Source organism: Aquila chrysaetos, chromosome 9 (genome assembly GCF_900496995.4).
Source record: "Aquila chrysaetos chrysaetos chromosome 9, bAquChr1.4, whole genome shotgun sequence".
NCBI lineage: Eukaryota > Metazoa > Chordata > Aves > Accipitriformes > Accipitridae > Aquila > Aquila chrysaetos.
This window is the reverse complement of record NC_044012.1, coordinates 24,761,643-24,777,305: the sequence shown is the minus strand read 5'-3', so window position 1 is coordinate 24,777,305 and position 15,663 is coordinate 24,761,643. Positions and strand designations below refer to the sequence as shown.

The window sequence follows — 15,663 nt, the reverse complement described above, 5'->3', positions numbered from 1 at the left end:
CATCCTCTCAACTCCAGAGCCAAGCAGGTGACACCCTCTAAACCCACCCTAGGCACCTATCTCCCTCCATCCCCAATTTAATTCCAGCCCCCCCCGCCATGATTGCAGTATTTCCCACAAAGCAGCATCAAGCCAAGACCTGGTCAGTGAGAAAGGAGGGTTTGTAGGTGCCATCAGTGGAGGTATTGCCTGTGCCACGCAGGGACTTCATATGAGAGACAGCCATGCGCAAGATGGTGAGCTTGTCTGGTTTGCGGGCCAGGGCACTGCAGGTGGGCACCATATCTGACAGCTCTGTGATGTAGGCAGTCATCTTGTTCCTTCGCCGACGTTCAATCTCGCTGTGATTTTCCCTGCAAAAGGCCAGGGAGGAGAGGAGGAAGATGAAGTTACCAACAGGCCAGAAGCCTCAGCTGTTTCCCCATGTCAACACTTCCGCAGGGCCAGAGTGCAAAACACAGAGATGCATCAGGGTCATCAGGAGTTAGAAGGACTACAAGCACCTCACATGCTGGGCGTGCACAAAGGAACGCAGGAACAAGTGCAAGGAGGACAGCCTACAGTTGGACCTTCTTAGCCGTGGACAAGAGCCTCGCTTTAAATCACATCCGTTCCCTGGTATCTGGTGAAGGCAACAAGCTAGGCTAAGCTATTTTAGCAGAGAAAGAAGCTTCCCCATCAATTCCACAACACTGTGGCAAGCCAAAGGATTTCTTCCTTTACCATGGCCTCTGCTCTCAAAGTGGGGTTCACCTCACTTTACTGAGGAAATTTGCCTTTAAAGAGCACTGGTGCAGACAGATTATGAAGACTCATCGCATCCACTGTTTGTCTGAGGATGCATTAAATCCTCTCCACCATCACCTTGCAGACACCCATGTGTCTTCAATAATGACACAAGGAGGCCAGGGCCACAGCTAAGGCTTGGGCACCTAAATTACAACAGATGAGTCTCACCTTGCAGTGCCTTTATGAAGATACTTCTCAGTTACATTGAGAGCCTTTTACAGTATCATGGCAGGAGGGAAAGCTTTAGAGGAGATATACACCTGATTTCTGTAGAGATGAAGGCCAATGCAGACGGACCATCTACCAGGCACACACCTGGGTGGTAATCACAGACCTCTACAGAGGCACCACGACAAATGCTGCCCACTTACAGTCCTTAAAGAGGTTCTTCACACACCTTTTGCAAGCCTGCTCACAGGGCCCCATCAACCCCCAGATCAGAACATAACTTGTTTAGACTTGGTTCTTTTTATCCAGCATGTAGTTTAACTGGGTTACTAAGGTGGGTTTTTCAAAACAGAACTTAAAAGCCAGGTTTCCTATATAGAAGAATGGATCAGATGCAAGGAAGCACATGGTGGGAAATGAAATGAGATGAAAGTGTTGGAAGGAACATAGACAGGCAAGTGAATTAAAGAGGATAAATAAAAAAATGGAGCATCTATCACTACCAGGTGTGTGCAATCATTCAATGACCTTGCTCCTTGCTGCAAGAAACTGATATTCAGAAAATGAAGTGCATCAATTATCACACTCACCTTTAATTCAGTTTCTCCAAACTCACATACTCAAGTGTGAAAATGAAGCTTCTTCACTACAAAAGCTACTGGGAAACCACCAGATATTTTACTTGCTCCACTGCCAAATATTCTTTACTACAGGCTCTTGCATGACAGCAACAACTGACTACTGGGAACAGAGGAAAGGGTCACTACTTCATTGGAGGAGAAATCCCTGAAAAGCACTGCTGGTTGCTGTATTCACAGGCCCCACCTCTAGGGTTTCCTTATCTCCTCAAATATCTAAGCTATGCAATACCACAGTTAGGAAAGGTCATGTCTGGGGGTTATTTTTTGTTTTAAAACCAGCCAGCAGGCAATAAACTGACCAGGCTTGTGGCATTCTCAGCACCCAAGACAGTCTTTTTAGTCCTGTGTGTTGCTTAAGACAAGTCTAGGGTGGAACAGTCCAAAGAAGTTACAGGGTAAGTTTGCAAGAAACCAGGCTAAGTTTGGCCACAAAACAAGCCATTCTTCGTGAATTACCAATCCTCAGCTCTGCCGCAGTAACAAGCTGTGGGTGGCAAGCAACAGAAACCTTGAAGGTGATCTAAGCAGTTTTTATTTTGCAGCTGAAAACAGGGAACAGTATATTTAGAGTTGGTGTTTTTCTGCTGGAGAAATACAGTCCTGACAATACACCATTTCAACCAGCTGCAGCTGTGTGCACACCTTCTGGGGGTACATTTCTGTATTGATGGTACAGCATTCAAGATGACTGCTTTGGTCATTTCAGCCACAGTCCCTCATTAATCTTTGTGATTAATCTTTGTGAAGGAACTTGGGGAGAAAAAAATTCCTGTTTTCAGTAAGGCTAAACTGCTGTAAGGTGTAGGACACCATCTTTCCTGGAAGGTTTTATGAGGTAGAAAAAAAACCTAAACTAGTGCAATTTTTAATGTCTGGTTTGATACTACAGCAGCATTCCTGCAACAAAACCTTACCAAGGTGAGAACAGACCATTTGGCACCTTGATCCAGCACAAGAAAAATTGTATTTAGCACAGGTTAGCAAAGCTACAATACTCGGTGAAAGCAATGGCCCAACCACACTCTACCCTGCGGTCTTTGGCAAAGAAATCCTTTTGTGTTTTCCCCAAAGACATTCTCACAAGGGGACTAAATGCCTTTCCCCTCCTAATTCCAATTACACAGCAATTTCTAGAGGTCTGTTCATTTTCAAGTCCTCTACTGCAGCAGATGAGGGAAGGAGAGGAGGGGGAGGAGGAAAAAAAAAAAAAAAAAAAAAAAAGAGAGAGACGGGATGCCTAGAGAAACATTAAGGAAAGGAAATACTCTGCTTGTCCATGCTTGAAATCTCCATTCTCCTACCTGGCAAGTCTCTCCTTATCCGCTGAACTCTGTTCATCATCAGACCTAAAAATAAAATCAGCGAGCTAAGCTAAAATGGAAAAAGTTTAAAGAAATGAAAAATGGGAAGATGTACTAGGAAACCCAGCCTACAGACACGTCTGTTTTGCAGAGTAGCAATTCCATAAACCAAAGCAGTCATTAGTTTGCAACATTACATATTAATCGGGTGCCTGCTATCTACATCGTTCCGAAGTTTTAAGACGCTTACCAAGACTGTAAAATAGCCAAGGGGTAGCTCTGTTTTACATATAACCGAGGCACAAATTATTCTGCGCAAGATTAGAAGGTTAATATCAGAACTGGGAATTAGGGTCCCATTCACATTAAACTACTCTCCCTTTAAAGAGAAGAAAAAAAAAAAATCAATAGTCTCTTTGATAGTATTAAGAAACCAGAAAAGCAGATTAAAAAAAAAAAACCAAATCCACAAACAGTGTAAAATTCACAGCTAACCACACATTTTTGTAACACTGCTACATAAACACCATTCAGGACAACACAGTCGAGATGGCTACACAACAAATTGCACACAGAGATGTTATGCGCATCATCTACGAAACGGCACACAGACATCCCCACCAACCTCCATGCACTTTCAGTTTTCAGGGAAGAGGAATCTGCAAACCTTGTTTTACAGAGGCTGACGATAAGTTTTCCTCCTTGAGGTTTGGCTGCCTTGGAAAACAAATAATCCCCCAAAAGCTACCGCCAGGAAAGGAGAAGGTACCACCTGTGTTCAGTAAGGCAGGCATGCAATCTCTCAAAGGCTGAGCATCTAAAATGTAACACTGGATTTATGGAGTACAGGAGGTGTTTTTAGCATTGGTCAGCTGTGGTACCCGTCCACTTCAAACAGGTTTTAGCACAGTACTTAAAAAAAGTAATCACGTTCACTTCCACGCTCTGTTTTGCCTCACATCATCTGAGGAGGGAAGAACGTACTAGAAAATAAGGGCTGCCAGAGCTGCAAGGAACAGGATATGAGCAGTCCCAGAAAACAGATCTGACAGCTATAGGCAGGTCAAGGGGCACAGATGCAGGGGGGAGCTGTGCCACACTTTTCTTATAGCTGCATTCAGGGTGTCAGCACACTAACACCACTGATGACTTTGTCACTGCTCTTCACCTCCCGCCAGTGTCCTTGTTACCTAAGCCAGTAATGGAAGTGATAATCTCTATGTTAAAGCACACAGGTACTGCTGATGTCCCACCAGAGACAGAGGCTCTGGGTTTTGGCAATTCAGACCTGACATTCAGTTGTTTTGTTTCTTTGTTTATTCCCTCCTCGCCTACCACATGTGCATTAACTGGGATGATCAAAGGCCACACCACAACAGGGGTCACAGGGAGCCAAGACCCCACTCCAGCTATGGCACTTCACAGTTAGGTAGAATTTTTAACTTTAAGGGCCATGAAGCTGTTCAGCACTGCAATGCTTGCCTACAGCATGTCCTTTTTTAGTATTTTGTATTATCTTAGCACTTAAATGTATTATTAGGGTCTGCTATACCTTCAGTTCCCAGAGCTTACGACTTGCATTAGGGAAAAAAAGTCATTCGATGTGGGCTGGCAAACATTTCTAATTTGCTTGACTTCAGAACAAGTCAAATCAGTTAAAAAGCTGGAGAACCCCAGCTTAGAAGTCCTTGCTAGCCCTTTCACAGATAACAGCATGACGGTGACCTGAAATTTCGGCTTTGCAGTTTTTTTTCCTGTCTGCATTGAGGCACCAACAGAGGTTTATAGCTCCGGCTGAAACATTACCGAAAAGACATTTTGCAAAGCATTTCTACATTTTGCAAACCACTGGTTTCAGACCATGCCCTCAGTGAGATTACAGGGAAAGGCCCCTGCACCCAACATCATCCCTGGCTCACCCTGCGACATGATCTGCCCTGCTGACCCTCAGGCTCCTTGACACAACATGCTGGGCAGTCCTTTCCCCAATGTCCTCGATCACTTGAATTTTAACTCCAATTTCAGGAATTTCTGAAGCCAGACCCCTCCTTAAGACAAGCTGCTAAGCATAGTGTCTTGGCCATTACTCTCTATTTGCTCATTTTATCTCTTAGCAAGACATGGCATAATGTGCCTTCGCGCTGAGGGGACACCCTGGAATTTACAGCACTCTGATATACACAAAAAAACCTCACTTTGGCAAAAACATTACACATCAACACAAAATAAACCCATGGAATATTTTAATTGAGTTCCATGGGCTTCAGAAAGCTGTAAAAATACCATGAGGTCAGTCCCAGTACTACATGGTACAGAGCTACTTTCAGACACCAACAAGTAAACAATCCAAGTCAAAACATTGCCTATAATGTTACTGTACACTGATCTCTAGGAAATCCCCCATTTACAGAGAAAGCTTCTGCCTAACTCCCCAACAAAACACACAAACCACATTTGCCAGGAAACCCTGTTCAAGTAAAACTTGAACTAAACAAGAAACTTGTATCTCTGCAAGTTTCTTGAGCAGCAGAAAAGAATGACAGTCCAAGGCAAGAGCTGAAAGAAATGTTGAAAAAGAGGAATGTCATTTCATCACACTTATAACGAACTGGTCCAAAAAACATCAAGGAAAATGTCTGGATCCTTTGGTGCACCTCAAAGAGAGAAAAATCTAACCACTAGTTAGAAGGGTGCTGCAGAATCTCTCTTACATTAAGGTGGTTTGTCACCAAAAGCTTCAAAAACTGCATCCCAGCAGATTCTTACCTGGCAAATCTCTCTTTATCATTTGGCATCGGGTCATCATCACACCTAGGAGAAGGGGGAGGGGACAAAGAGTTCTTAAAGTGTTTACACTTATTCTTTCCCAAAGACATTGAGAGAAGAACAAGGTTTAATAAATCACACAAAAAAGACCTGACATTAAAAGGCAAACTGCTGCATGTAGGCAATCCAGAACCATACTCTTCATTTATCTAGCTAAAAGACTACAGTTTATTTTTATCACCTTGATGATGTTTTCCACATCACACTCAGTAATTTAAGCACAATCACACACAAAGAAATAGGTTAAACTGCACTCTGAAGATACAGTTAGCCCAAATCAAGGCCCTCATCCAAAGGATCTCGGTAGGTAAATCCTACGTTCATCAGGACCATTATCATCGCAAAGCCATTCTGCAGTCATCTTTAAAAGACTGTAACATACGGACTTCCAGTATCATTAGAGTTGTCCAATCCTAAACCATGTAGTGAGACTACAAATAAATAACATGAGATCTTCCAACTCTTCTGCGTTCCATATGGATCATGAGAGGAGATACTCGCAGCCTCGCCAACTCCTCAGGAATAAGGATGTATCTGTAATTGAAGCATCCTTACAACAGATGAGAATTAAGTAACACGTGTCTGAGGCACTAACAAAAGCTCAGCATCTCACTGTTGTGCCAATAAGCTATTTGGCAGAAGATTTTTCTCTACAATCAACAAGGGCTTGGCCAGCAGCAGTGCTTCTCTAGTGCTGCGCTGGAACAACCAGCGGATTGCTGGAAGCATTCATGGAAATTCTTTAATCTTTTGAGACGCTGGTATCGAACACAGCAACATCATCACGGACTTCCGTAACAGCGCTTCAATCCAGGGCTTGCAAGGCTTACTTCTTCAGCTGACCTCATCTCACTATGGAGCCTACCAGGGAGACTTGAGATGGAGACTGCATCCAAAGGAGTAATGGGATCCCCTCGCAGCCACAGTCCCTTCTCTGGACTCACAGACCCCATGTGCACAGCAGCTTTGCTTTGGCATCAGCTGCAAAGGTGGAGGGATACTGCTGATTAGGAGAAAGGGAAGAGTTTAAGGAAGTGGAGCACTGCCTCCTTCAGACTCCCCCCGCTTCCCTCTGCGCTGCTGGAGAGGAAAAGCCACATGAGCAGCAAGCTCCTGCTCTGGGGGGAATGCACAGACACACCTAGACCACACAACAGAAACTTCTGGGTGCCATGTTCTCCCTCACCTGAGGAATTTACTGTTCCCTTCTCCATCATCATCAAAATCAAGCCTGAAAAACAGAAGCAAGAAGATAATTATTAACCAAGTGCTTTCTCCTTTAGAGGTTGCTTTTCCATCTGTCCCTACAGGGATGCAGACGATTCTTTAAAGGAAGATTTAAGTAATCCCAGGGGCTAACGTGAAACAATCCACAAAGTTTAGAAGGGGGCTTCCTTTACATGTCTATCAGAAACAGAGCAAGAAAACAGTTCAAAAGAGAGAAAGCCCACTTGGAGCACCCACTGCATCACAAACTCCTGTTCCAAAAGCTCCGGATCTCCTAGCAGCGATCTGAAGCCCAACAGGCTGCCACAACTGCTCCTCACTGCTCAAGGGACCAATCAGCCTACAAATGGAGCACTCCCAACAAAAAAGCTTGGATCGGTTGCGTTTAAAAAACAGAGGAGGGCAAAATACTTCAAGAGTTAAAGTTCAGTCTGGTGACCTGCGTAGTTACCATCCTTAGTTCAACAGCAGACAACGTCACTGTGTTTGCTCTAACAGGGTGAAAAAAACATTTCTAACAAGCGTATGTGGGAGGACAGAGGAAAGACTTTTCACCACACTTCCCTTCAGGATGGAAAACTGGTGTGTAGATGCAGCACAGCAGCATGCGTGTTTGTAAATGAAGTGCGAGGAACAAGTAGCAGACAGCGTGGGAGGAGCTGCAGGGGAGCAGGCGCATCAGCAAATGGAGGTGAAGGAAAGTTTGAGTGACTGGGGGGCAGGGAGAGATTTTAATTAGCTCCAAAATTAAGAGGAAATTTCTTGTGCCAGGAATTTAAGAGCAGCCACTCAATATCCTTTTAATCTGCAAAGGCATTTTTAGCAAACAAAAAGCCTACCACAAGCCCATTGCGGCTTCCCCCGCCGCCCCTGCCAGAGAGGGCACAGTTGCAAAGGTTTGAGTAAGGCCCCAACATTCACATTCTCTGTTCCTCAACCTCTCTTGCAGCAACTGGCCTGTCTTGCTGCTTCAGTGACTTCTGTTTCACTCTTATTCCTTGGTGAGCAACCCTATTCTCCTGTGAGGTGCAACTCAACTTTCTAATCCCCTCTTTTTATATGTAATACAGAACCTGGCTTTAACATGTATGATTGGCATAAAGCATACCACTACAAAGTAAAAAGACTGGATACAGCACACCTGAAGTGTAGACAAGAGCAATGTTTCCTCAAAAATACACTTCACACACACACCTCCCACTCAAAAAGTAAAAACCACACAGGTACAAAGCACACACTCACCCAGGACGCCTCTTGTTGGCTCTCTGAACAATGCCTCCTCCAGCTTGTGCACCTGGTCCAGGGTTCCCAGAGCTGACAGCTGCACCCAGCGAGGAAACATCTGATGCCATTTCTAAACAGGACAGTGGAAAAAAGAAAATAAACCAGTATTACGTCAAATCCCCCTCCAGTTCAGAGGGTGGAGTGTTCTCTGCATATAGCTTCCATTAAAAGCGATTGGATTTCAGCATCTGATGTAGATAGACTCTGTGCAATGCGTGTTTCTAGTCCTTTCATCTACTGCCTCTCCAGAGCCTGCACTAAGGGTCCATTTCAAGCTTTGAGCACATGCTGTTTTCATAAGCTCAAAAGCTTAGATCGCTAAACTAAAAGATGTGGTCTCCTTTTTAGACAGAGGAGGAGTCTGATGTGATTGTGGGTAGGGGCTGAACCCAGTCTCATATGCTAGCAGCATGAGTATGCAGAAGGGGAGGAGAAGAGTTGCAAGTTTGCCTAACAACATTAACACCGCCTCTTCAAGAGGGTTTATTTCCCAATCTAAGAGAGAAAGAATTAACCCAGATGCTTGTAAGGTACCTTGAAAACCATGATCTTTCAGACAGTCATTACTATTATTTGGCAGTACCAACCTGCAGGCACCACAGGCATGATTACCAGTCTGCCTACGCTCCTCCACAACTGGCCACACACCCAGAGCAAAAGAACGTCATTTTGGGGAAGAACTGATACTACCTCCACCAAGCATAACGTCAGTCTTGCTTGGAGCTAAAAACCTTGGGGTTTACATGTAGAAAAGTTGCAAAAGCAGTAGGAAACCTAATCAATGCTTTCTAAGAGATGAAACAGGCAGGTAATGCACTCAAAAAGCATGGAATCGGTGAGCCTTCAGAGACCGTACCACACAATATTGCAGTACTGCTTCTACGAAAGGTTCCACACAGATAAAACATTTGAGAAAATAAAAAGTCTACTTCGAGATGTGAAAATAAGCCCTTCATGGTGTATGGGAAGGAAAGAAGCGTCTAAGTGGAGAACTTGAATGCGCTGCCCTCACAAGTCAGATGGCAGGCCCAAGCCTGTTATGCATTATGGGTTTTTCCACAATGAAAGCAAAGAGCCTTGGCTCTCCACGCAACCACACACGCACTAAACCACTTCCCTGGCTGTGTGGGCAGGCTGGGCTCCCAACCCCTGCCCATGTTCAAACAGCATGAATGCCCCATTCTCCTCCCCACACATTTCACCAGCAGCAACTAGCTCCTACCAACACCAGCAGGGGTTTCCTTGCAAGGTGAGACGCGACGTTTGAAAGCAGTGTTTGATAGCAGACACTGAGCCTTACTTCTTCTATCCTCAAGTAGGGCTTTTGCCTAATCCCAGTTGTTGAGGAGTGCACATAAGCGGCTCTGTAGTTGTTCAAAGCTTGCTCAGCATGACTTAAACTGAAACCATGTCATAACATTGCCATGAGAGCTGCATCCAACGTTCTTCTACGTTAACATAGTCTGATCTGCACCAGAACCAGAGTTTTTAAACAAGTTATAAGGCATTTTTTCATGTTTCTGAATTAAAAAAGAGTACAGAGCTGATTTAATGGCTGTGTTTTTTTAAGCTTGCTGCTAACCAACTCCTAGGCTGCAACCAAAACAGTCGCTCCAGCCAGAGAACGTCCATCACAATCTTTGCAAACTGAGTTGTGCAGAGTGCCTTGAAGGTAGACAAACTGCTTCTGCTTTATGGAAGTGGAGGGGACCAAAAAAAACCCAACCCAACACACACAAAAAAAGCCTATTGTTGGGGTTCCAAACCACAGCAAAGTGGTACGCTGACACCAAGAGCTGCATATGCATGAAATGCTGCCAGAATTGGTGGGACAAAGAAAAGAATCAAAGTCAGGTTTAACAAATATAGCAACAAATCAGGGCTTAAGCTGTGAGGCTGTCAAATCTTAGCTTAGCCGAGACCATGAGGATATTGCTCAACAAGTAAAGGTGAGCTATACTATAGCAAGCTTCTGTGCAACAGTGCCCATTTTTACTTGTCGCCTCATCAAACATAAACCAGCCTTTTGTATTCCCAACAGAAAAGGAAAAACCCCCTATTTTCAACATCATAGATACATCTGGGTTTAACAAGTATTTTTACAGTTCCTGAAGTCAGATTTCAATCCAACAGCAGTTTAATCTAAGCAGTACTTCCAGAGTTGGACAGTGGTTTGCTTGCAGCTAAAAGCGGAGCTGTGCAACAGCCCAACCACCTCTGTGGTGTGGCTGGACCACAGCAGCTGGCTCGCAGTAACAGTTCCAGCTCTCAGAAAACATGCTCCAAAACTTCTGGTGTTTCTTCCAAAAAAAAAAAAAAAAAAAAAAAAAAAAAAAAAAAAATCTTTTACCACAGTAACATTGCTAGCCTCTATTACCGCCCGATTTGTTTTCCTCCAAGCAGCAGGCATTGCTGAAGAAGTATCTTCCTTGCCAGTCCACAGTATTTCCCAGGGGTGACTAAAATATGGAATAAGCATCCAGCTCAATGCTTCGTAGTTGAAGGGGCCAACAACAACAGTCCCAAACAACAGCATGAGTGAGCACACCCAATTTCAACACTAACTACAACAACAAAACACAAGGGCTTCGCTAAAGTTTCAAAAAAAATTTGAGAACAAAGAAGCAGGTATGGAAACAAAGATTTTTAAAAGACAGAAGATTATTTGAAGTTGCTGGTTTTCAACATGTGAATACATAAGGTCTCTGCCAGGAGATCGGTCCCTGTGTAATAAAGTCAAGTCAGATGATGTGATGCACTTAAAATAAACGGAGGTTGGCCTTCCTCACACTCCATCCTCCATGCTGGGACCACAGACCCATCCCATCTCCTCTCCACTCAATTTCGGGTCACTTGGACACCTCTGTGCTCCTTCCCTGATTTCTAAACAAAGCCCCAAGGTGCAGAAAGGGCTGATATCAAAGGTCTTTGTTTAGTGGAACGTGGCCTCAAGTGCAAGTAAACCAGGTCAGAAGGTTTATTCCTTTTCTCCAGGAGCCTGTGCCTTTTCAACACATGTATTTAAACACCATGGTCTGAACAGAAAAAGCTTCTGGAGCATGGCAGATAACCATTTTATTAAGGAGAGAGGAATTTCCGCCTTCTGGCAGGGGAAGGAAGTGATACTGTGCTGTTCCTCTGCAAATCAACTTTTAAATAGGGTTGAGGGGGAAGGAGGGCGCCTTTGTTTTTGAAGCCCTCATCTGAGCCTTTGCTATTTCTAAGGAGCCTACTGCATGGACTAGCATCTCACAGCAGCATCACACAATGAAACTGCTTTACCTCATGCTTCGGCTTCCTACTCGGAAACATTTCCCTCTCGTGGTACAATATGCCCTTTCACAAGTGGAAGAACATAAAATATCTTGAGATTTGGTAAGGTAAATCAGTAATATTTGGCTCTGCATACTGAGGGAGAGCATCAAAATGGTTATATACTCTTTCACACGACCCATTGGCCTCTCTACCACATCCTCACCCCAAAAATAGGGAGAGCATGGGGCAGGCGGATGGGGTGGGAAGAGGTCTAGCTTTTTCACCCTTCAGAATTTCTAGGGCACTCACACAAAGGCAAAGCTTCCTTTCAAACCCCCCTTTTTCGCCAATCCAATCACAAGCTGCACAGCAATATTCTACTGAGGTCAGTGGAGAACTGATGGAACTCAACCTACCAATGCAAGCTCTGAAAGCTTTGCGCATGACAGCCAGGTGCTGATGAGGGTGTCTCAAGCACACACGTACTCAGTAAAGCCACTGGCCCAGATGCCCATCGTGAGAAAAGCAGTCACTTCACAGAAATCCCTCTACGGCTGCACTTGATAGCCACTGGCTTCAAGCGTAAAAGGCAAGATGTGAACAGCCAGAGGCAACCTGAGCCAAAGACCCAGCTAACGGAGTCAACCAATTCTAAGCAAGCCTGGTACATTATAACCTATGAAACACCAGTTTCACAAACTAAAACTACGGTCACCAGGAAAGCTGCTGATCAGTTGCTCGAAGCAGTGACTAGCAGTTCCCAGATATCAGGATGCTTAGCTCTGACTCAACATATTGATATCCAAAGCGGTGAGAACAACACTTTTCAACTACTCCAAAATAACAACAGAAGCAATGAACACATTCCTTTGAAACAATGTTAAGAGCAACAGGACAAACGTTCATTTTCATTTCGAAAGTGGTTTCTTCAAAAAAACAGATGTGCCACCAAAAGTCCCAGTCGATCTTTCTCAGAGGGCAGGGTGGGTTTTGTAGAGTCACTGCTGCAAGAAGCAATATCGTTGTTCAGTTTCTGTTCCAGCCCTTTCTAGAACCAATCCCTGCTTGCCTTTAACAGGTTAAATCTAATTAAGGCCAGAAGAGATAAGCAGAGGCAGTGCAGAGAAATTACGGATCCTCATTTGTAACTGAATACAAATCTGCAAGCACAACCACAATTCAGCCAACAGTTTGACCCAGAATAGAATAGGCTGGAAGATCGCTAAGGGAATGTCATCTCGAGAGCCAGACTTCCAGCCCAGCTCTCCTGGGAAGGGCTCTGTTGCAACTACTGGCATCTCAATAGTGAAAAAGCGTCAGAAATAAAGTCACAGAAAAGATTCAAAACTGTGATTTACAAGATGGGCCTGCCGTAGCTATTAAATGCATTTTTATTGTACCACTTAGTCTACTCCAGCCAGACACTGTACAAAGAACAGCAAAAATGGTGGTTCATGCTGCAGAGAGTTTTAGCGTATGGTTGTACGAGCCAGCACATTTTAGCGTAGCAAGATTTAGTTTAAACTTAACCATTAATGAGCTCCCCAAAGGGCCAAGGAAGCTTAAAGCAGGTTTGATAACAGCTGCTAAGATAAACCAGTGTACTACTTCAACAAATACTTGCATTTCACTCACAACTATAAGGCTCCGGTCTGAACAGCGCACATGGTTTTGTATTTACAAAGTGTCCCAGGTACATTAAACAGATTTATTTTTTAAGTAGGTGGGGATTTTTTCTAGGTTGTTTCAACTTCCCATGCAATGCCAGCTCAGCACTGCCATCCCCATGAGAACCTTCTCCAAGAAGCATTAGAGAAATTAACTTACAAAAATGTAGAAAAGAATGTATCTTCCATTTTCAAGTGTTTGAAATCAGGCATTCATAAAAGTAAATGTTTGAAGTGAAGCTGATCAATCATATATTCATCCAGCCAGCACTAAAGGTGTCCTAAAAATCCAAGTTAACATGAAAACCTGTAAAGTAACGCAAGTAAGGCAAGCCACTTTTCTTTTTTTAATCCCTCCTCATATTTCCTCCCAGTTAGCGGATGCTATTCACTTTTCACTCCTAATCAAGAGATTTTAACAACATAAAACTTGCTTAAATTGGCACAACTGAAAGCTTTCAATCTAGCACTCTTCACAGTTCAAGTCTCTTTTCATTAAATAAGACCAGTAAGCAGTGTGGTGCTCGCCTCACCCTTGGAAAGATGAGGTAGCAGAAAGGTTTTGCAGCTTTATTTTTCAGTAAGTTTATCTGAAAACAGAGAAATGCTTTACCCACCTCTCTCACAGGTTTCTGAGGTGACCTGCTTTGCCCGCATAGCATTTCAAGGAAGGGCAGAAGGCCCAGGACGGCACAACACTGAACACAAGCTGCACTTTGAACACTTAAAATAAGTTCCAACTTATTTTTGTGGTCAGTTTTCCCATCTTTTGCCAAGGCCTGCTCAAGCTGCAAGGACATTCAGCATATTTGGGGGCATTATCCAGTATGCACTGGAGCCCCGCAGTCCATTTTTCAACAGCAAGGAAAAGCGGACCCAGCTTCTAAAGAACAATTTTCACAAGTAATTTATTGTACTAATAAGAGCTATGTATATAACGCTTATGCAGACTGTAAGTATCCCCCCGTTTAAAAGGGCCAAGCTAATGTTGGTCAGTCTGCCTGTAGTTATAAATATTAAACACAGATGGTGAAAGTTCTTTTTCTTTTCCTTGCAAATTTGTTTAAAACTTTCCTTTTATGCAAAATACCATGCAACTCCAAAGACTACACTTACGTAAACACTTTGCAATACACTAACAGTTAAAGCCACGAGTATCTTCCGTTCTCATTCACTGGATTCTTACCGAGCTGGCTCATAACATACATTTTCCATTTTTACCCCAAGAAACAGCATTATTTTTTTGCTTTACATTTAGCTACACATCCTTTGCCCGCCAAACTGCAAAACCTTGATCTAACACTATGCTGGCAGGAGAAGAAGTGAACTTCCTGATCAAGCCCACACCACCACCAATACACATAACTAAGACTTTACTACTTGGAATACTCTTGCTGTTTTATGGGATATTGCTGTGAGCCAAAAGCGTATTTTGCTGCAGGATGGGATCACAAGTTTGACAGTTTCCATTTCAGATATGTTTTTACTAAGCTGAATCAGGAATATTTTTTTTCTAACACGCCATCTCTTCTGATTACTGAAGAACTTCAGATCATTATGTGAAACCACAACCACGTATTTCCAGACACCAGTTCTGCACCCTTGCCTCAGAATCACCACAGACAAATGACCCAACAAGTTTTCTCAATATTTAAAGCCACATAAGCTTCCTATATCCTTAGAATGAAAAAAAAATAATCATCCTTTAGAAGTTACATTGAACAGTCCTCGATAAACCTGAACATGTCACACGACACGAGACCTCACCAGCCTCAAGCCACAAGCAAGAATAGTTAGAAACCACAAGCCAAAAAAAAAAAAACAAAACCAACCCCAAAAACACAGAAGCTCAAATTCTGATCTCAGTCACCACGTTGTAAATCCATTACAACTTCACAGACACTGGATTATTCCAGATATATACTAATTTCAGAGCAATTTAGCCAGAAATCTGATAAAGCCTGAAAGATTCGACTTTATTCAGCAAGCATCAGATATAACCAACTTCCAGCTTCCTCCAAACAAGGAGTCACCCCTTGGTTATCAACCTGAGGGAGCAAAAGTTGAAAGAATATTTTGCTTTCTGCTGACAGGCACTCACACCCTTGGTTATGCACCAGCTATTCAGCTCAGCAGTTTAAAAAGAGGCGGAGAAGAGATTTGTAAAAATCCTTTTCAAAACAGCGCATCAGATTTTGTCTGTTGCTAATTAAGAAAACCTCAATGAAACATATAGCAAAAAAAGGGTCTAAAAACAACAGAAACCATTAAGGACAATAAATGCAAGCGAGCCCTGCTACTGCTTGCTCCCTCCCGGGAGGGCGATGATTGAAACCAGACCCCAGCGCCAGGTACACCAGACCAGGCATGTGCAGGGCCCACACCTGAGCCAACCATTGAAGCTCAGGGAGCAGAGACAAGCACAAACTTCTTCCTCCCCAACATAACAAGCTCACACACTATTTCCTTCTCCACTTCCAGCTTACCTTCTCTCCAAAATAGTCT

The 15,663-nt window shown here is 43.6% G+C and overlaps 1 protein-coding gene across 10 annotated transcripts in view; it reads right to left on the bottom strand.

Moving 5' to 3' along the window:
• Nucleotides 1–15,663, bottom strand: part of ARNT (aryl hydrocarbon receptor nuclear translocator) — a 28,677-nt gene that overhangs the window by 10,749 nt on the left and 2,265 nt on the right. For 7 of the 10 annotated variants that reach the window (XM_030024496.2, XM_030024494.2, XM_030024495.2 and 4 more), the window contains exons 2-6: nt 8,195–8,306; nt 6,912–6,956; nt 5,666–5,710; nt 2,900–2,944; nt 140–353 (exon numbers count right to left, since the gene is read on the bottom strand). In XM_030024496.2, the coding sequence (XP_029880356.1) occupies nt 140–353; nt 2,900–2,944; nt 5,666–5,710; nt 6,912–6,956; nt 8,195–8,304 (459 nt within the window). In that variant the 5' untranslated portion in view covers nt 8,305–8,306. The remainder of the gene's footprint in view (nt 1–139; nt 354–2,899; nt 2,945–5,665; nt 5,711–6,911; nt 6,957–8,194; nt 8,307–15,663) is intronic. The other 3 variants (XM_030024498.2, XM_030024505.2, XM_041126229.1) reach the window with 1 other exon arrangement.